The following is a 21,537-nucleotide window of genomic DNA, read 5'->3' as shown; positions in this document are numbered from 1 at the left end:
CCTTTTCGGTATTTTCTCTGCCTTGAGTTTTCTTGGGTACCATGAGGATTATTTAAGCCACAGAGTAGTACCACGGTGAGATTTCATCACTGCTCATGTGCCCCTCGCTACTGGAGCTCCTCAGACAGTTCAGTAGATACGAGGGTTCAAACCTTTTTCTTGCTTGGGATACACTCCCACCCCACTGTCCCTCCGTCAGGACCACCCACATCCGCTGTCTCATCAGCCTCTTCTAACTGCTCTTGTCCACGGGGTCTGTCTCTGTTCTCCGTCCTGAGCCACCATAGCCCTTGGCAGGGGGTACCGTTCCTCCGTCAGCAAAGCCGCCCCTGAACTGGGATGGCATGCTACCAGAAGCTGATTTCTCCAGGTCAGTCCCTTGTGGGAAATGGACAGACAGAGCCCGTGGCGGGCGGGCAGGCAGGCACCAAGCGCCGGACAGGACCACGAAAAGACTTTGTAGAGGAAGGCGAGTGTCTGAGCCAGCTCTGCAGGGTATGATAATGGGGTAGGAAGGACGTGGTGGCCGTGAAGAGCAGTCTCAGAAAAGGCACGGAGGTAGGAAGTTCCTGGAACGTTCAGTGGGCCTAGAAGAGTTCACTTTGATGGTTCGTGTGAAGGAGAGGCAGCAGAGGCTAGGAGGTCACGTGGACCTGTTTGTGCACACCCTCCGTCAGAGTCAGAACTGGCGGTTAGTCCGTCGTGTCTTCTGACAGTATGTGATGTTAAAGAGTCATCTGGTTTTTTTAAGTGATTTTTTTTAAAATTTATTTATTTTAGAGAGAGGGAGTGAGAGAAAGACAGAGTGTGGTGGGAGAGAGAGAACCTCTAGCAGAGTGCATGCCGAGCACGAGCCGACACTGGGCTGGATCTCACCGCCTGAGATCATGACCTGAGCTGAAATCAAGAATTAATTAACCGGGGGCGCCTGGGTGGCTCAGTGGGTTAAGCCGCTGCCTTTGGCTCAGGTCATGATCTCAGGGTCCTGGGATCGAGTCCCGCATCGGGCTCTCTGCTCAGCAGGGAGCCTGCTTCCTCCTCTCTCTCTGCCTGCCTCTCTGCCTACTTGTGATCTCTCTCTGTCAAATAAATAAATAAAATCTTAAAAAAAAAAAAAAAAGAATTAATTAACCAACTGAGCCCCTAGTGAGTCTTTTTTCCATTTGCGTTCATGCTAGGCAGCAGGGACCATATTTCTTTCTTTTTTTTTTTTTTGAACATGTTGATACAAAAGATTACTCTAGGGGCGCCTGGGTGGCTCAGTGGGTTAATCCTCTGCCTTCGGCTCAGGCCATGATCTCAGGGTCTTGGGATCTAGCACCACATCAGGCTCTCTGCTCAGTGGGGAACCTGCTTCCTCTCCACCTCCCCCCCACCCGCCACCTGCCTCTTTGCCTACTTGTGATTTCTCTTTCAAACAAACAAACAAAAATCACTCTATAACTTAATTAAGTCTCATATTGGGTATCTCAAAAGTAGAGCAAAAAGTTATTAACCTGTATGATAATATATAGGTTAATATTTAGGGATAAGAGTGTGTCTGGGATTAGCACCAAAATAATTCAGAGGAGGAACGTTTGAGATAAATGAAACAAAAGTGACCTTGAGTCCATAACTTGTAGCTGGTTGATGGGCACACTGTTCTCCACTTTTGTGTATGCAGGCACTTGTCCCTACTGAAACATGGGGAAAATGGGCCTTCCAGTGGTCCTGAGCAAGCCTTCAGCTTGGGCTGCCAGCCCGCCGCCCAGCACTGCAGCCCCGTGTGGCCCCCGCCTTGCCTCCCGTGGCACTCCGCAGCCCTGAGCTCCAGAACAGCCAGGAAAACAGCCCCAAGTCAGCCACTTGGTCAGGGTCTTGGTATAGTCACAGCAAATCATGGGACTCTTCAGCCAAATGGCAAAGAAGACCATTATTTTAGAGCCAGTATTGTGTTAAAATACCATAACTGTTAAAGCATCAGTGGCTGTAATGAAAAAGTAAATATTAATACAGAGGAGGGGAGGGCGCTGATATGAGCAGGTCACCTTGCAGGAGGGGCTGAATCAGCTTTGTCTCAGCACGTCTTTCTTCATCAGAAATGTTTGTGGGGCGCCTGGGTGGCTCAGTGGGTTAAGCTGCTGCCTTCGGCTCAGATCATGATCTCAGGGTCCTGGGATCGAGCCCTGCATTGGGCTCTCTGCTCAGCAGGGAGCCTGCTTCCCCCTCTCTCTCTGCCTGCTTGTCATCTCTCTCTCTCAAATAAATAAATAAAATCTTTAAAAAAAGAAAAGAAATGTTTGTGCCCACCAGGATGGGGAGACCACGGAAGGATGACTAACAATGTTAGTTACTCTTTGTAACAAGCCCAGAGTTCTTTCTTAGTCTGTCTCTTTTAAAAGTAAAGCTCTATTTTAAAAGCCCCAGAATTTAGATGTCATCATCACTTTAGTGCTGAGCACACAGTATTTCTCCTTAGGGGAAGTTTATAGTTTTTACTTTGTTTTCTTATTTATCCCAAATTTTGATTAAAAAAAATCTATATTCTCTTTTCTAAATAAACTTCAAGTATAAAAGAACATTTTATTATTTGCTTCCTATATCCAAATCCTGAACTACAGTATGTTGATTATTTAAATTTAGGATTTCCCTTAGAAATATCCTATAGAGTGTTCTGTGAATATTTTCCAGGTAAATTCCAGTCTTATTTAATTTTCATGCTTGCAGCATATAACAAATTGAGTTATCCATGGTTAGTCCCTGGAAGTGAACGGAAAGATAAGCATTATATCTTTCTGTATTCAAATATGTAAATGTGGCATAATTAGAGCCCATGTTAGAAGACTCCTTCCTGCTAAGCCACTGTCCTATTGTGGAAATGACTATAGACCTTCGAAGGGTTCACCTGCATTTTGCTTCCCTCCTGGGGGACGCATTTGAAAACAAAGGTAATGGTGGAGACCAGAATGGAGAAGGAAGGAGTCCCTCTGTTTCCCTGTTTGCCGTTGGTCATGACCTTTGTCACAGGGCAGGAGACGGGCTCTTTCCAAGCCCTTCTGTGGCGTGGCTTGAACGAAGCAGAGCGAGGTGCTGGCCCAGCGTGCCCTCGCCCCCCTCCGCGGCTGGGCCCCCAGCCCCACGTGAGCCTCTTCGGCAGTAATGCTTCACAGATGAGGCACTAAGTATCAGAGAGGTGACGTGATTGGTCCGAGTTTATTAGTGTTGGAGCCGGAGCTGAATGCAGACGTCCCGAATTCCCTCTCCGTTGTACCGTTCATGGCTTCCATGGCAGATGCGTTATTAATCTTAAAAGTTTATGCTTCCTTATCCCGGGGTTATTTCCATTTCAAGTAACCGGTAAGTGTGACCATTGCCATGAGGAGCATTAAGTACCAACTGCCTGCCTGTTACAACTTCTAGTCCGCGTCAGTTGGGAAATCAGAAAGGGACAGGGGGCAAAGCGTTCGTCTGGCCCAGCCGCAGCTCTCCGACCGACCCGGGCCCCCGCGGCCCTGACCAGCGCCCTTCGTTGATGTTTCCAGTTCTACCCCCTCCACCCGTTTTTGTAGGACACAGAGCCACTCCCGCAGAGGAAAGAGACAGATAGGACTCTCCGCTTCCTTGTCTTGCCTTTCCTGACCACCGTGGCCCAGGTTTGTGGCCCCGCGTGACCCCGTACGTGAGTGGCGTCCATGAGACCTGCAGCTCCAGGAGCAGCCCTCTTCCCCCTCGCCCCCTGCACGCTCGCCCTCCTGGGCTGGCCTGGCCTGGCCTGGCCGCTCGGTACCACTGCTCTGCCCCCTCCAGACAACCTTCTCACCTGCCCGTGGGTTGTGGCTCATTCATAAAGTTGTGAAATGTTCCCTTCTTAAGAAAATTGTGGGAAAACATTGAAATTGTGTTGGGTTCTATCTGTGTAGTTCCATTTCTAACCTGCCCGGAGGCCAGTGTTTTAAATGTGGGCCAGTTTTTAAATTCACACAGTAAGGAATGACCCAAAACTGTGCCTTTTTGCACAGGAATGGGGACATGGGGGGAATACACGAATTGCAAAAAACAGGCTTTCATAAACGGAAGCTTCGATGTTCATTTCAGGCTACGGGTATTAACGTCTTTGCCTATGTTAGCTTTCCGGGCGGCTCCTCGGTGGCAGCCTCTGGCCCGAGACCCAGGTCCTACATGACCTGTGATCACATCACCAGGCTCTCCTGTAGTACCCTCTCTCTGTGTGCGTTTTGGAAAGCCGAGCATCTGAAGTGGTGTTCCTTCCTTCCATAGTACTGACAAGAAAAAAATACTCTCTCTGGTGAGCTGGTGAGCTGCTCTGCCTAGTTTCAGTGCTAGAATAAAGAAGGACTCTGAGACACTCCGTGGCTCTCCAGTCTCGGAATTGTCTTCAAGGTCCTGCGGCCTCAGGAAAGCAGGAGAAGGTGATGGCAGAGGACATGGGCCCGTGACCAGAAGGACTTGAAAGACGCTGAAGTCTGCTGAGGCCTTCCCCCCCACTCCCTCCTCATCCCTCACGCCCTGGCCAGGCTGGAGGCTGTGCACACCCATGGCAGGGCCAGCGCCGGCATGACCCCCGGCTGGCACCAGGGCCACTGTTCCCAGGGCCGGTTCGTTCATCTTGCATGCGCCCTCTCGGAGTGTTTCTTAGAACCCTAGAAGGGACCATTACCTCATCCGTCCTTCAGCTCTTCATACTCTTGGCCTTCCCATTCTTGCTACAGGGAGTCCTTTGTCCAAGAAGGGGAATTGAACTTCTGTCTTCAGAGCACTGGACAGCATTGCATGGGGCGCCGCGGCATGCTTTGGGACAGCTGCAGAGCGTGGCCCTGAGCTGTTAGGTAGCGTCCTGCACGCACAGTCCCACTAGAACTGCAGGCCTGGAGGGGTCCTCCTGCTGCGGGCCAGCCAGAGCTCCGTATGCTTTGTGCCCCGGTCTGTCCCCTGGTAGCACCAACGTCCTTGAAATAGACAGCCAGAGCGTAAAAGCAGTTCGTTATCCGTGAAATGGCTGCATGCGAGGGAAGCTAGGAAGTCCCTTGCGCGGTTTGGACCCACTGGGCAGTCTCTGAAGCACCGTTCTCCACTGATCCTTCCCCATTTAATATTTCCGGAAGCTCTCACTTTATTCTCAGGTCCATGCCGATGGTTCTGGGCCTCTGTGTCTGGGAGCCAGCCTCACCCGTGGCCCCAATACTGATTTCTTGTTAGATCTCCGTCACACTTTAGCCTTGAGGCCTGAAATAAATCACTGTGACTGTAGGCCTCGCTTTCCCCACGTTCTAAATGAGGGAGCTGTCTCAGTGGTGTCTAAAGCATTCCACGTCCAGTTCTCGGGTATGCCTTAACCATCTGGGGCCTCAGCCCCCACCCCAGATCCCGAACCTTCACTCCCATCAACGGCACCTTTTCCAAAACTGAAATCCTTCTTAGCCCTGGTCATTCTTTTCCTTCTGCCTTCCTGAATCACGGACTATGTGAGGCCCGAGAATTCGTGTTTTAGTAGGTGCCTGCCCAGCTGGTACTGATGCCCCTGCTCTGTGTTTCTGGAGCGTGACTCTCGGCAGGGGCGAGGGAATGGGAGGAGTTTGCCTGGAGAAATGTCCCGTGCGCACATGCACCCTGGGATCCAGCCCCACTTGGGGCTCCCTGCTCAGTGGGGAGGCTGCCTCTCTCCCCCTGCTCATGTTGTCTCTTGCTCTCTCTCAAATAAATACATAATCTTAAATTTTTTTCCAAATTAAAAAAAAAATAATATGTAGCCTATATTCCCTGGATATTTTGTACAGGCCTTTTTATTCTCCTGTGTTTCTGACATGGCGGGTATAAATTCTAAATTATATACATCTGTGATAGTCCAGTTGGAGAGGGATTACCCCATTCCATTCTCTTAGCTTTGTAGTTGAATATAGAGCAGGGTAGGTTTCCCCTTTGTTGTTGTTCTTTTTCCAGTCCTAGTTCCCAGTTACAGCTCTGCTGTGCTAGTGTTTTCTCTCATGCCCCCTTCTTCAGTGACCTGCCTGACCTCCCACTTTGCTCTGTGTTTGCTTCTACCTGTTGGTGTTTTCCCGGAGAAAAATCAGACGAAGTGTTTTGATTCGTTCTCTCTGATGCACTCATTGCTTGGCTATCGTCTTGAGGTTTTCAACCAATTAGACATCTCACCAGAGCGCATCCTCTGATACATGATACCAAATCAAGCTTTTTGATCACTTAACTATGGTCAGTGTGTTTACTGACCTCAAGAGACCAAAAACACAACTAATTTATCAGTGGCATTTTTTTAATCTTGGAGAAGTGTCCATTGCCTTCTCAAAGAACAGCCTCAGTTTGAAGGCGTGTAGGGCGGAGAGCATGAATATGTTCACTATATTAAAACAGTTTCTTTAAAAAGTTAAGGTATGGGGCGCCTGGGTGGCTCAGTGGGTTAAAGCCTCTGCCTTCGGCTCAGGTCATGATCTCAGGGTCCTGGGATCGAGCCCAGCATTGAGCTCTCTGCTCAGCAGGGAGCCTGCTTCCTCCTCTCTCTCTCTCTCTCTGCCTGCCTCTCTGCCTACTTGTATCTCTGTCAAATAAATAAATAAAATCTTAAAAAAAAAAAAAGTTAAGGTATTTAAAAAAAGTAAACGTGTCTAGTAGTCCTTTAATGTAAATTTCAGTTAACTTCGTATACCTTAGGGCTATTAAAGATTTTTGTTGTTTTATTTGTACCTTCTTTTTAAAAGGTAGGAGTAAATAAGTATGTGGGAGTGGGCGTGTTCAGTCCCTCTAGTGCTGACATTCTGTCATTCCCGGAGTTCTTAGAATTAAGGCTCAGAAGAAGGAAAAAAATTAAGGCTCAGGAATGTAATATGGGTTTTTCTAACTGACCTCAACCTGTCTTTTTTAAAGCTAGGGATCACATCTTCTAGATTGAATCACCTCACATTTATGATTTTGGAACTTCCCAGACACAACCATCCTTGAATGGAATCTAAGACTCATTTCATACCAAATCCTGCTTTTTGGCACAAAGTAGTAGTCGGCTCATTTTAGAGCATTCTGCTTCTGTTTCCTTTCCTCTAGATTTCCTGATACTCTTTGTTAGTCCTAACGAGTGTGCAGAAATAAACAAATCTCATTTTGTGTTTTTAATTCATTGACAACACATGTTGTCATAACTATGGGGCCAAGACTGTGGCATTTGACAGGAAGTCACAGATCCGGGTCACCCCCTCATGGATCATGCTTGGGTCACTGGGAAGTACGGCTATAGAAGGTACTGAACCCGAATTTTAGGTGATAAACACTCGTCGTGAGGATCGTGGCTTTTAAGTAGGATTTTCTCCAGCTAGAGTGAGGAAAACATTGGGTTAGCAACCACAAGGCTTCTCACGTAACACTTGGAATAGCTTGTTCTTTCCATAAGCAGAGGGGAAAAAATCCTCCTATCTATAATTGGTGCCTGGGAATGCTGATTATCAGAGGCTAGTTTTAACTTCTTGCCAAGGAAGGAATAATGAAGGCGTGGCTTTTCTAAGAATGGATGATCCCCTTGTAGTCTTGAAAAACTATCACATTTGCTTATAACTTAAATCCTAATAAGAATGTTCAAAGAAGTTAACTCAATAAGTTAACGCTAAGAAATTAGAGGCAGCTTTTCCCAGTTGGAATCGTCTTTCCACATATCTCTTTGACATACTGTGGCAAAGGCTGTGTTCTTATCACCTGAACTCACCCCAGCCTGGGCTGGGGCTGGGCCAGTGAAGCCTCCTGCCTGCCCTTGTCCCCACATCCCCATGTCCTGTACATGTCATTCTCATGTAACTCCTCATGCATGGACATTTCAAACTCAGCAAGGATCCTTGTTTTGCTAGAATTTATCTAAACATGATTTAGAATCTTTCTCCAAATCTGTCTCTCTCTCACACCCCTAGTTCACATATTATTCTGAAAAAAGCATAGTGTAAAGAAAGATTATCACTGAAACAGCACTTAGAACTTAAGTGTTCATTTGAGGGCATCTGGTCTGGCCACATCGTGACCTTGACAAGAGTAAACCGTAAAAGGCTGATCAAGACTGGAACTTGTCTCTGTTAACATATTATGCATCTGTCTAGTCCATGACTGTAATTTACATCCAAACAGTTCATCATTTTCCATAATTAGATGTATTTTGAAATATAAAATATGGCATTGAGCATATTTGAACATAGTTTAATGAACATTGAACATATTTAATGTTTAATGAACATTGAACTTATTTTAATTTTAATGTTGATTTAATGTATATCAATATTATCCACTATCCATGGGCTAGATTTTTCTACCAGCAGGAATCCAACATGGCAGAATGGTGGTAGGCAAGGAGCATGGCAGTTTGAGAAGTAAATGAATCTATTAGATTTGAAGTATTGCCCCCCAAATCCCAGTAAGTCAGCTCATTTGCTTCTCAAAGTGACATGGGCTTAATTCGGCTCACTCTGTTGCAAATAAATTTAGACAGTTACTCCATTAACTCACTCAGTGTGCGGGACTCCCATTTCCCAAACTCCTCCCCCGCCCCCCCCCAAACAGCTCTAGGTTTTTCTACAAACAACCGTTTGTACACATTTGTTCATTTACCCCGTCATTCATTTACACAGCGAACTGTTCTGAAGCCCTTGGCAATATTCTAAGCACGGGGGGGGGGGGGGTCGGGAGGAACACATCAGTGGAAAAATTAAAATCCCTGCCCTCCAGGAGCATATATTCTACTGGGAATTTTATCTAATAGTAGGTTTATTTTCTGGGATCGTACTCTCCGGGTCAGAGAGCTGGGTCCTATCCAAACTGATGAGCTGCTACAGAAGGACAGGCACTTCCTGCTGCCGGCCCTCCCATGGGCCTGCTTTCAACAAAGTCCTGCCAGTCAACACTCCGCTTTGGCCTTTCATCCTCTCACCCTGGAACCTCCGTCCCCCGCCTCCCCCCAGCCTCCTGAATTGGAATTGATTGGCTTCCAGAACAAGAGCTGTGACTCAATAATGCAGGTCAGTCTTGAGGAGTTTACACATTTAGTTAACTGGACTGTAGCGTCGGAGCTAATGACTTTTAAATTGCAAATATCCGTCCCCAGCCTGTTCTCTCACCACATGAACTGGACCTGCCACCCCAGCCCTGGAGACCCACCTCCCTGGCGTCACCCTCCGTCTTTCCTGGGCACTAGCCCCACAGTACTTGCCCGGCCCCGAGGTGTGCTCGGGGCTCCTGAGGGTCTCTGCACACCCAGTGTCCGCTCCCTGCCTGTCCCCAGCCCTGTCCCTACAGGCTAGAACCCACCTGTCAGGGCTTTTCCCCAACGTCCGCTGCAGCCAGAGAGTCTGCCTGTCCGTCCTTCCTCCTTCGTACCATCCCACCAGCCCTCAGAAAAGAGAGAGAAATTTAAAACTGATGACAGCCTCCTTCTGTGATCCCCTTAACCCGGGTTCTGGAAGGGAGGGGTCTAGCCTCTAGCCAGGGATATTTGCTCAGGTTTCACGCTCAGCTGGGTTTCAGATTCTGCTTGATGGCATGACGGTAAATTTAGGGAGAGCTCGTCACAAGCGTAGGTTCATCCTTCTAGTCTCTCCATCTATTTTTTCCTAAAAGTTTTTTGACCGCTGGTCACAGAAGCCGTTAGTGTCACTTGCAGATCCAGGTGACCAGCTGTTGTCCTGAGCAAGAGGTGGGCGGTTACCTGGCACGAGCTTCCAGGATGGGTGCCGGCCCACCCGTAACCCTCCTTTTAGGAGGTAGCTTGCTTCCCAGATGGCTCCCTGCACTCCTGGCCTGCTGCGGTGCTCTCGGATCTGCAGTGTTTCGTGACTCTCTGCTGAGCCACCCTCATCACGGTCTTCGTAATTTTAGCGTCGTATTTCCTAATTCCTAACTTTTAAAAAGTAGCCCTTTCTAATTTCCTGTATTTTGAATTTAGCTTTTCATTACTTTTGAAATTGACATAAACTAGAAGTCCCCCTTCCGCGTCTCCGTTATCCATAGACCAGAGCCTGTCTTCTGTCAGTTCAGTAATGACGTTTGATCCATGTGTAACTCCTTCCTTTACACGTGGAAGAGACTGCAGCCCAGCCTTGTGTGGACGGTAATACAGCTGAACGTAGATGCTTCCTGATTTGTCCGTTCCTTGTTTCTCCTGGAGTTTGTTGGCCAAGCCCACCTCACATCTTCTGATCCTGGGGTATTAGCCAGAGGGACCTGGGAGGGTGCCCTGCCGGGGCACTGTCCATCCTTCATGTGCCACGCTCCTGTCGGTTCTTATCCCTCCAGATTATACTGCCTGGTAGAGAAACACCAGTTCTTCCTCCTTTCCCTCTTCCCGAGCCCCAAGCACGGCGCCTCAGATGCAGCTGGTACTTACTGGGGTTTACTTTAAGGGCCCATCACTGAGGGGCTCGGTGTCGCACAGTCATAGCGGATGAGGGAGAGAAGGGCAGGGGAGCTGGAAATCCTCCCCAAACGCACCCCCAGATAAAACCACTGTATGTAGTAAACGCTTCCATCTTGCCGTCTTACAACAGATCTTGAAACCAGTTGGCTTTCTGTCGACACAGAACCTGCCCACCGCCAACACTGCATGTGCCACCAACAGGAACTCCCCTCTGCCCTCCGCCTCGCCCCCAACCATCGCCCCTCACCACTCCCTTCAGAGACTAAATGCGGGCTTTTAAAGAATTCTTTCTAACGTGCTATGTAGAGGTTTGATTTTACACGGCACTGCATTTCTGGAGCCAGGCCAGGAGCTTGCTAGAGTTTCTGGTGCTATCTCTGTCATCTTTAGGTGAAACGGGGAAAGCGCTATTGAACTTTCGTGGTCATAAACATTATTGCAGTGGAGCCCTACATCTGCTCACTGAACTTCCTGTGGGTTTTCACCCAATCACATGACTGACAGCCGAAAGACTTGGTCTTCAAAGCTTTTGGTCTGCTTGTTATACCCGAGTCTCAATCACCAAGTCAGACCTCTGCTTTGTCTCTGGGCCGGGCGTCCGGATGTCCCACTGTGGTGGGTTGATTCACTGGAGCTGATAAAAACATTCCAGCCAAACTTGAGAGTCTAGCATTACCTCTGGCTCCAAAAATCAAAACAACCGGATTGTTTGTAAGTAGCTTTGGATTGAGACCAAGCTCTGAGCTTGAGAGATGGGTTTTCTCTCCTTATGGAGCTAAGTCACAGGACAACTGTCTCAGAAAGAAAGGGACAAAAGCTTGGGCCCAACGTGACCAGCACCCTGCCCTCTGCTAGCCCATTCCGGAGAGTTCTTGCCATAACTATCAAGTTGAAGCCCCCGTGTCCCCAGGGGCCCTCCTGTACTTTCCCAGAGCTTTTGTGGTCCTCAAGCACATCCATCCGCCGACAGCCCCTGGCTAGAGCCCAAAGGGGGTCTGGGAACTCCAGAGAGGAGTTGTGCTTAAGAACATGTGGACGGATGTTGGAGCTGGGAAGGCCTGGGAGGGCCCAGGCGGCCCAGTCAGAACGACGACACTCAAGTGAGGAAGTTGGACTTCCCTCAGCCATCACAGGATGGCATTATTGTTCTCCATTGGCTTGAAAAGGAACATAAAGAGAAGAGTGACTTTTTCTAGGTTGTTGATCTGACTTTCAGACTATGATATTTCTTGGACTGAATCCTGACAAAATGTGTCCTCAGTGTCATTAGCGCTAAATAAAACCTTTTGTCTTTGTTTTCCTTAGCTTTCAAGACTTCTAAGACATATTAGAGGAGCACATATTTTTAAGAATGTCTATTTAATTCTCTAACCATGTTGGCTCTCTCCAGCGACACAGGTAAATTTGAGGGGGCCGCAAATTCACTGCAGCTTGAGCCTGGCTTGTCCTACGGAGGCCACATTGACATTCAGTCAGGTTGACTGAAGAGTGTTTCCAAAACACTCATAATTTCTATTATTTCACCCTTTTAAAATGTTCCCAGTACACTGTCTTAAAAACAACTCATTGCAGGAAAAAGGAAGCTCTTTACCTTGTGCTTTGAAAATGTGTGTAGCCAGATTTCGAGTACGTGCTCTTCTTTTTCCTGGTATTTATGGTTTATGCTCTGTTCTGAACCTTTTAAGTGTTGCTGAAAAGATCTGCGCAAAGAACACAAGAAATACTACCTCTGCGCTCACTTGTTCCTTTGAGGAGAGGGGAGCTGGTCCTGCAAATTCAGGGGCATGTGCGTGTGTGTGTGTGTGTGTGTGTGTGTGTGTGTGTGTGTGAGCCACAGTATCCAGGTTTTGCAGTAGTAGAAGTGCATTCATGCCGCTTTGTCTGGACTTGCTCTTTTGCTTCCACTGTGTCCAGTGGTCCCCGTTCCAGCAACATGACGCAGGCGTCCAGTGTGTGGCAGGGGTTGGCCCTTTGTCACAAGCCAGCACGGGCAGGGTCATGGCTGGACGGCCACGCCGTTAGCCACAAGCTCTCAGGCCACAGAGCAGCTAAGCTCATGTTTGTCTCAGTTTTAAGCAATTGGGGGGCTTAGACTTTAAAACCATCTCTCATCAACCCACAGGACTGCTCAGGACCTTTCGACGTTCACCCTCTCCCCCAGACTGGCACCAGCTCATTCAGTTTGTTACAATCCTGTGAAGGAGACGGATGGTTAAATTCAAAATCTCAGAGTAAACTTTATGTTTTAAGATCCTGAGTGACGGTTTGAGCCTTGTCCCAGGTCACCCCGCTCCCAAGGCCTGGACTTCCAGCTCTTAAATGCTAGGATTGCGTGTGTGTCACTCAGCTCCATTTTTCGTCCTGAGCTCATGACACGACAGGCCTTGGAAACTACTTGCTGAATGAATGAATTAGCGGGAAAAGATGGGGCTAAAACTCAAATTATCTGCTTGCCTTTCAAGTGCTTTTCCTAGTTCAAGGATTCGATGAGGGACTAAATGTAGTGTTTGAACTTGCCCGCCGCATAATAAGTGATCAGTTCTGTTAGCTACAGATGTCAGCCGTAAAGTTTATGCCGTTTTATATGCTGTCTTTCATCTGCTGTCACATACCGAATACCGGATGTTCTTGCGAACCTGGGTGCCATCCTCTGTTCAGAGTCTGAACTACGTTTACTACCAGAGTGAGAGAGGGGTTGCTGTTTTGACATAAACTTGAGCCACAGTGAGAACAAGGCGTTTTCAGCTCTGCTGGCTCAGGTGGTGGGAAGGATAGTGGTGGGGATGCCAGGTGCTTTTCCTAGTGGCCTTTTCCTCGATCTGCCCATGCACGATCGAAGGGCAGGCTCGGACTCATCACTCTCTCACACTGAACAGTCATCAGAATTTCCCCAAAATCATGAGGGCAAGAAAACTTTGTGCCAGCCACTGAGTGACTCTAGTCTAAGCGTCTTTAATTAAGTTGGAGGGAGTTCTTACAAAAGCCATTGGTTTTCTGGTTCCCTTTTCCATTCCACCCTCAGAGAGGCAGGGAACAGCCTGCTGCGGATTGTGTGACGCCCTTTCCTAAGGCCTTGTGAGGAAAACCTCCAGATACGTCACTGGATGGAGAAAAGGCCGCACATCTTTTAGTCATTTCTACCTCTAAAAAAGTGCATCGTGTTGGCAACATTACCACTTAGAAATGTAGGGTGGGGGCGCCTGGGTGGCTCAGTGGGTTAAAGCCTCTGCCTTCGGCTCTGGTCATGATCCCAGGGTCTTGGGATCGAGCCCCGCGTCGGGCTCTCTGCTTGGCAGGGAGCCTGCTTCCTTCTCTCTCTCTGCCTGCCTCTCTGCCTGCTTGTGACCTCTCTCTCTGTGTCAAATAAATAAAAAATATCTTTAAAAATAATTTAAAAAAAAAAAAAAAAAAAAAAAAAAAAGAAATGTAGGGTGTTGTTAGTCTAGTTTAAAGAGCAGTACGGGGACTCTGACCTTTTCAGGCCACCACCTCTGTCCCCCCAACCCCCACCCCCAGCCCCTTACTTCTCTCTGGGTCGGTGTGAGAGGTTTTCTCAAGTTTGGGGCCGTTCTAAGAACTAGCATGTTCATCTTTGTTATTACAGGGTAAATTTCTTCTTCAAACACAGTTCCTCATTCTTGATGATGATGACGTCCCTGTGGCTTGGTTGTTCTTTAAGGACCAGCAGTGAGCTGGGGTCTGTGCCATGCCGAGGAGCACAATGCTATCCCTGAGGGGCCCCAGGCGGCCTAGGAGAGTTGAACTAAAGGACAGAGCTTAGCCACTACATGGCCACAGCTCTCTGTCACTTTTCAAGCTGACTTTCCCATCCAGTCAGACCTACACTTTAATCCCAATTCCACCCCACGTGCTGCGCGACCTAGAACCTGCTTGGCCTCTCCAGGCTCTGCTTCACCTTTCATCAGCGGCGTTGGCCGTGTCGGCCTCGGCAGGACCTTGGGGTGACTGCCCACAGCGTGTTGCTGGGGTGCGCCCAGCTGCTGGTTGCCACCAGCCGCGCCCTGTTGCTGCAAACATGGGCTTCTCACGGGAAGGAGTATCGTTGTTGTGACCTATAAGGCAACACAACTGACTCCATGACAGAGATCCATTTTCGCCTCCAAGAACTCTGTTCCCTCATCCCTGAGGATGCTGGGCCAGGCCGGAAGCAGCACTGGGCGTGGAGAGGGCCCCCCTGAAGTCCAGTCACATCTGTAAGTGTCGGCAGCCGTCGTCTGCCTGAGCGGACCAAACCGTGTCAGCCAGAAGGCCGGGAAGAGCCCGCTGGGAGGAGCTGTCCCCTCCTCAGTGGCAGTCCCTGCCGCCGCTGTCATCTCAGCCCACGACTGATGAAAACAAAGGACTGAAAAGGCTGGGGTTTTCATTACCCCAGAGGCCTTCTGCACAGGCCTCCGAAGTATGGGGTACGGAGAGTGCGAGGGAGGGTGTGGGAGCAGGTAATGCAGGCCACTTGGCAACCCCGCTGTGTGTACTTGTGTTTACCGAATGCCTTCGGAGCCCTGGGTTAGAGTTGGTTTGCATTAAAGCTGTGACGGGTCTGCGCTCTGTGTGGTATGTTGAAGTAACATCCATGACCAGAGTAACCCCCTTTCAGGAATTCCTATACACAGTTTGAGGATTTAACTCAAAACTCCCCTTGCCAGAAGCATCTCCTTACTCTGCCCTTCTCTCATCTTTCTGGAGCTCTGAAGACCCAGCACATAGGGGTCGAGTCTCTCTTAAAATTCCTGTAAAGGGTGCCTCGGTGGTCAGTTAAGCGGTCAACTCTTGCTTCTGTCTCAGATCATGATCTCAGGGTCCTGGGATTGAGCCCGTGTTGGGCTCTGCGCTCAGTGGGGCGTCTGCTTGAGATTCTCTCTCTCCCTCTGCCCTTCCCCCCCCCATTCATTCACACATGCTCTGTCTCTCTAGAAAATAAGTCTTTAAAATAAATAAAAATTAAATTCCTACGATTCTGTGTGGGTGAGTGGGTGGCTTTCCTGCCCACCCCGCTCCTTCATCTTAATTTAGGCCTGTTTGCCTCTCCCCTGGGCCGGGCCTGTCCCCACCCCCTTCCTGGGTCTGGACTCTGCTTGCTGGTGCTTCCTCCTCCCCGTCCTCCAACTCCATCACCTCCTCTGCCTCCGCTTCTTCTTCCTCCCCCCTCCAGCCCGCTGTGCCCCTGCCTCACACAGGCCGTGCCTCCGTCTGGCCCTGCAGGAGGAACACCCTTCCCTCTTCGCCCGGCTGCCCCACGGCCTCCCTCGGGCCTCTGGAGCCTCCTGTCTTTCCACGTGTGACTAACCTGTTCTCATTGTTTTGTCATTGCTGCCGCGGTCTGTCTCCCCCTCAGGAAAGCGCACCCTCTCTGAGGAGAGGCCAGCGCATGGCCGCTGCCCCCCCCCCCGCTGCCCCCACCGCCCCCCGCAGCCCTGGGCCGGTGCAGAGCCGCAGACACCCGGCCAGTCTCATGAATGAAAGACGGAATGAGACAATATCCATGAAGCATTCCTATTGCCTGGCACGTGCTCGGTCCTCAGGATGTGGTTGGTTGTCGCAGTCACACCTTCATCAGGTTACTAAGTGCCTGACCACCGTGTTGGGCGAAGAGCAGCAAGCCGGGCGGAGAAAAACGTGCCCATCATGCGCTCCCCGTACATGTTTCCCCTTCGTCTCTTCCACTGCCCCCGCCTGCCTTCCGACACTCCGCTCTTCTCAGGCCACTGTCACCTGCCCGTCTCCCGGCCCCGACTGTCCCAAGTCCTGCCCAGGTCACCTTGGCAAGGGAAGGTGCCCAGAGGGGCCTTGAGAATCCCTTCCTCCGCCCTGGTGCGAGAAAACTTAGAAACTGAAAAACCCAAATCCCGGGGAGGCGCTCCAGGCACAGTGCTCGCTCACCCGCCGGCCGGCAGAGCGTGTGCCGGGCGCCTGGCTGCGCTCACAGAGCCAGACTGAAGCTTTCACTGAGCCCCGGCGAGGGATCACCCAGCCTCCCTCCACGAGGCCACAGCCATCACCCCGGCCCGAGGAGGAGGCCCCCAGCAGAGCCGCGCACGGCAGGCCGCCCCAGCACCCATCTGCGAGGGGCGCGGGCCTGTCCTGCCCGTCAAGGCTGAGGAGCTGTGAAGGAAAGCTCTCGTCCTCACGGTGACTCAGCCCTGAAGGCAAAGCCTCTCAGGAGGAGCCAGGCGTCTGTCACCCATGCAGGGCCCGTTTCCGCTCGGACATCTGTCCTCCTGCCTCCCCCTCTTCGGGTCCCTGCTCCCCACTCAGCAGACAGCACTGACGGGCTTATTCGGCTTATTCGTCTTTCCTCCGTGTCCTGCACGTGTTCTCAGGAGTCGTTTGCGAACGACCAGGGAAGCCCCAGAGCTCTCAGGCCCTGTGGCCAGTGAGCGAGGCAGGCTTCCCCGCACACCTCAACAGGGCTTTTTTGCACAGAACTGTGAGATCACAAAATCGTCTTGTTTTTGTTGCAGAAATTTCCAGAATTGAAATTCAAATATGTGGAAGAGGAGCAGCCGGAGGAGTTTTTTATCCCTTATGTGTGGTCTCTGGTCTACAACTCAGCAGTAGGCCTCTACTGGAACCCCCAGGACATCCAGCTCTTCACGATGGATTCCGACTGAGGGCCGCCACCGTCTCCCACCCTCCCCCCTCCCTCCAGCTGAGCAGTCCTTCTAGTTACTTTCTTCCTGGGGGAACAGAAGTAGACAGAGTGCCCAGTGTACCTTCCAGCAGAGAGGATCACACAGGCGTGCTTCCCTTACACACTTGGATGTGGAGAATTGGTGCCGGTTGGCAGGAGATCACTCAGCTTAGATTGTAGTGCAAAAAAGGGGGGAGGGGGGGTACGCGACCATAATAAAGGTAAAAACCTGCTATTCCACATGCAATTTTATTTCTAAACCAAAAATCTAGAGCTTTTCCAGGAACCCGATGCCTTAGGCATGTAACACTTCACCAGACATACTGTTTTTTTCTTTGCATGTTCAAGATTTTTGTTTTTGTCCAGTGTGTACACGCATGCACGTGTGTGTGTGTGTGTGTGTGTGTGTTTTTTCAACATAGAGAAATATCTGAAAAGATGACGAGACAGGAATTAGTAAGGAAATGAAGTCATATGTATGCTGGGTTGCCTTCTAGAGGGCCCATGATTTAACAGACACTATGCCGGGGCCGTGGGATGTGAGCCTTTAGATCAGATCCTCTGCATCTTTCAAAGAAAGAAGTGGCTCCTTCTTAAAAAGCTCAGATTAGCTTTACTGTGGCTTTGGCCTCTGAGCTGTAGCTGAATTAAATTGGAGTCTAGCACAAATTAAGTTAATCCACTCTGTATTAATCATTGGGAAAAGAAAAGCTTCATTTTGAAAGCAATCTTTTTTCTTCAACCAGGCTATTAGGAGAAAAGGAGACCAATTTGATTAATACGCTATTCCACATGAGATTAAAAACATGTTTTTCTCTTCATTTCTGACTTTGTTTAAACTTTTTTTGGGCCCTGAACTAGAGGAAGAAGCTTCTCTGAGGGCAGCCGTGCCGGGGCTGCCCTGAGCAGAGGGTGCCGGCCGGAGCCATGGGCACTGAGGCCAGAGTGGGGTGGGCCTGTGGAGTCAGGGTCTGAGTCCACGACCACCCTCTCACAGCCCGAATGAGGAGCCTCGTCTCTTTCTCAAAGACACGAAAAGTATTTGCTTTTCTGCATACAAAGCATGTAATCCCAAGTGAGACTGAGCACCCCTCATCAGGTGGCCGTTGGCTGATCTCTGTCGGGAACTAGCTTCTCTCCTCTCCCTGTGTCCCTGGGCTGGACGCCGGGGGTCCTTTTGGTCCATCACAATCTCAGAGGGCCTAGGAGGAGCTATCTTCAGTTCCAGCAAGCTCTGGAAAGGTGAAGAACATATCAGCATGTCATGCCCATCTGTGTGGCTTCTACCTGTGAAAAGCCTGGGCTGCTCCATCACTTTGGTGGGCTTTTGGGGGCCAACCAGGTGGTTTCATCTTCGTCATCAGGACAGGCACTGGAGCTGAAGCTCCCTGAGGCTGACTGACAGACAGACGGACGGACGAAGGGGCATCGCTGGTGGCTGGACGCAGGAGGCAAGTGCAGGTGGTCCACGGCTTCCTAGGGTCTTGCTCTGTGCAGTCCTCTTCTGTCACCGTGAGGCTGGGTGGCTCCTGTAAGATCTCAGGGACAAGGCCACGGACAGACGAGGCGTGGCAACAGCTCCTGTTCAGTGGAGCCCCGGGAGCAAGGCCATCTGAAGGTGGGGCCCGCCCTCCCAGTCTGAATGGCGATCATTTCAGGTAGCCGGTGTTTCGTGTTCCCCTCACGGGGAGACAAGAGACAGCTTGAATTGGTTTCCCGCGCATTTTGATTTGCTTCCTTTCCTTTTAACCAAAACACACAATATTAAAAGAGTCGCGTGCAGCACCTGAACCTCTGTCAGGACCTGGACCTGTCCTTGGAGGCTGAGGGCTGGGCAGCACCATGGGTTAATCACTAGGCTGCAGGCCTGTCAGTTCTTGGGGCATGAGGAAATAGAGTCCCCCAAAAGCCAGAGAGGCCCAACAACCACAGAGGCCTTGACTGAGGGGATCTCACCGTTTCCTCCCCAGGCCACCTGGCTCACCGAGGTGCCTCCAAAGCCCTATTCTCCAGCAGGCTCCTCTCCCCCGCCCGCTCTTAATGAACCAAGCAGCAGAAGTGCTCACCGGCCTGAAAGCTCAGCTGCGGCCACGGCCTCAGGCAGCATGTGGGCACACGCTTCCAGACTCCACTGCGTCACTGCCTCAGCTCGGGAGACCCACCGGGAGTCTCCTCCTGGTTTTTGTGAAAGATTTATTACGTGACAATAAATTTAACTGACAAACTTGAATTGCGCTCGCATTAATTTGCTTAGAAATGTGTCTTCCACAAAGTAAAAATGTGTAGAATGAGGCAGTACAGGCCCATCTTGTGTTTGGATGGAAGTTAACGTCTGACCTTCCCCAAGATACGAAACTGTTACTGCGCTGTGTCATCAGCAAATGGCTCTGCCATGATATTTGTTTTGGAAAGCATGGGCCCCTTTCGGTATCACCGTTCCTATCAGGAGTTCAAGGCGCTGTGCAAAAAAGCTGCAAAACGGTAACTCTGGGGCCCACAGTCCCCCGCTGAGGCCGGTGTGGGATCTGTGAGCAGCAGCCTTGGTATCCCAAGGTGCTCCTCGTTCGGCAGTGAAGGCAGAATCAGGGCTATGGCAGAGCTCAGGGACAGAGACGGAGAAGGTCCCTGGGGTGAAGTCCAGAAAGTCCACTGCTCCCGAAGGAAGTCACAGGAGCTGGAAACGTGCAAGGTGGGAAGAGGGGAGAACATCGAACCAGCACCGACCAGAACCCTTAGCAACTTCCTCAAGCTTGCTAAGGTGAAGAGAAATGTTCAGTGGATGGGGGACGCTTCTAGGGCAAGGATCTCTTAACATTCTTTAGGCAACACACTGTCCTTTAGTTCTGGGGAGCCAGTGTATTGCCTCAGGCATTAAATCTTTCTGCATAACTGAGTCATTCTACGCTCCTTTCCAGAGCCATAAATTAGAGTTGTGGTACTTGTTGATACTTTATAGGCTTGAGCTTGCAAGGTCAACCCTTTGGGTCTCTTAATTCCCTCCTAGGCACTATGCCTGCAGTTTCAGGAGCTGCCATCTGATATTCGGGACTGATCCTTGGGCTTTCTGACGCCAAATTCAGGGTTATTCCGGTGTCCTATGTTGCCTCCAAGAGTCAAGGAGGTCAGGGTTTCTATTCTCTGACAAAGAGCCAAGCTTCCTATGAACCTGAAGAGCTGAGGAGTGGATTCTAGCACACAATTCACAGCACCTAATACATTTGTATTTTTTTAAGAACTTTACTAAGGCATAAAATTTAATCTCAGGGTATATCCATTTGGAGTTCACACAAAGCAAGGGGGATTCATCAGGAACTACCCGCCTTGCCCCGCCCCTCCCCGTCGGTCAGGTCATACACGGCAGCCACTAACCCACTCTCCTGACTTTAAGGCATTGAAGGGCCAGCTACTCAGACAACGGGAATAGCACAGACCCCCAGAAAAAAAGCAGTTTTTCACAACTGACCGGGTACTACCTCACCATCCTGTTGACTCTGGCAGGACTTCAAGTCAAATTTTAAAATGTTTTGGCCAGGTTTCTGAGTTCTTTGCTGGCGGGTTGGGTTGGAATACCTAACTCTCCACTCTGATCAGTAGACTATCCGTGGATGCTGTGACCCGGCTTCTAAATCACATTCCCTGAATGTGAATTGGGTGAAACCAAGTTACTAATGCGTCCAAGTTACTAATGCTAACAAATGTATATTCTCTCCGGAGGGTTATGGACTGTATGTATCCCCCCAAAATTAACATAACAAGCCCTGACTCCCCATGTGATGGTACTAGGAGGAGGGGCCTTTGGGAGGTCATTTGGTTTAGGGGGTTGTGATGATGGAGCCACCGTGATGGGATTAGTGCACTCACAAAAAGAGACATGAGAGTGACCTCTCTCCCTCTCCACCATGTGAAGACCTAACAAGAAGACCACCATCTATGAGCCAGGAAGGAAACTTCTAGGATTAAAATCAGAAATATCCACGGGGCGCCGGAAGACTCAGTCGGTTAAGCATCTGCCTTCGGCTTAGGTCATGATCCCGGGGTACTGGGATGGGGCCCTGGGTCAGACTCCCTGCTCCGTGGGGAGTCTACTCCTTCTCCCTCTGCCCCTCCCCCACTCACTCATACTCTCTCAAATAAATAAAATCTTTTTAAAAATCCAGGTATGTGAGAAGATCAGATAATATGAATTAAAACCATCACAGAAAAATAACAAGAATCAAGAAACTCCCACTGTCGCCAGCTGTATCAGTTACAGAATTTGAAACAACTATGCTTTCTTTGCTTAAAAACGAAAAGAAAAAAGTGTGGCCAAGAATTTCAGGGAATTAGAAACTATAAAAAAGAACCAAATGGAAATTCTAGAATGGGAAAAATATAGAACAAGAATTAATAATTCGGTGGATGAACTTAAGAGCTGATTCACAGCTGAGAGAATGGGCAAGGTGAAAAACCCGAGGAAAACAGAACAGCCTTGGCTGTAGAGGTGCTTCAGGGGTGCACA

General features: G+C 49.8%; 1 protein-coding gene across 2 annotated transcripts in view; it reads left to right on the top strand.

Moving 5' to 3' along the window:
* The window catches only part of DYM (dymeclin), a 334,042-nt gene extending 314,773 nt beyond the window's left edge, over positions 1 to 19,269 (top strand). For both annotated transcript variants that reach the window (XM_045065612.1, XM_004752183.3), the window contains one exon: positions 16,870 to 19,269. In XM_045065612.1, coding sequence (XP_044921547.1) covers positions 16,870 to 17,019 — 150 coding nt within the window. In that variant the 3' untranslated portion in view covers positions 17,020 to 19,269. The remainder of the gene's footprint in view (positions 1 to 16,869) is intronic.
* The last annotated feature ends 2,268 nt before the right edge of the window (positions 19,270 to 21,537 follow it).

The sequence above is a fragment of the Mustela putorius genome, unplaced genomic scaffold (assembly GCF_011764305.1).
Source record: "Mustela putorius furo isolate JIRA1106 unplaced genomic scaffold, ASM1176430v1.1 tig00003858_pilon_pilon_pilon, whole genome shotgun sequence".
Taxonomy (NCBI): domain Eukaryota; kingdom Metazoa; phylum Chordata; class Mammalia; order Carnivora; family Mustelidae; genus Mustela; species Mustela putorius.
The sequence above is the reverse complement of the archived record's forward strand: the minus strand, read 5'-3'. Positions and strand labels throughout refer to the sequence as shown.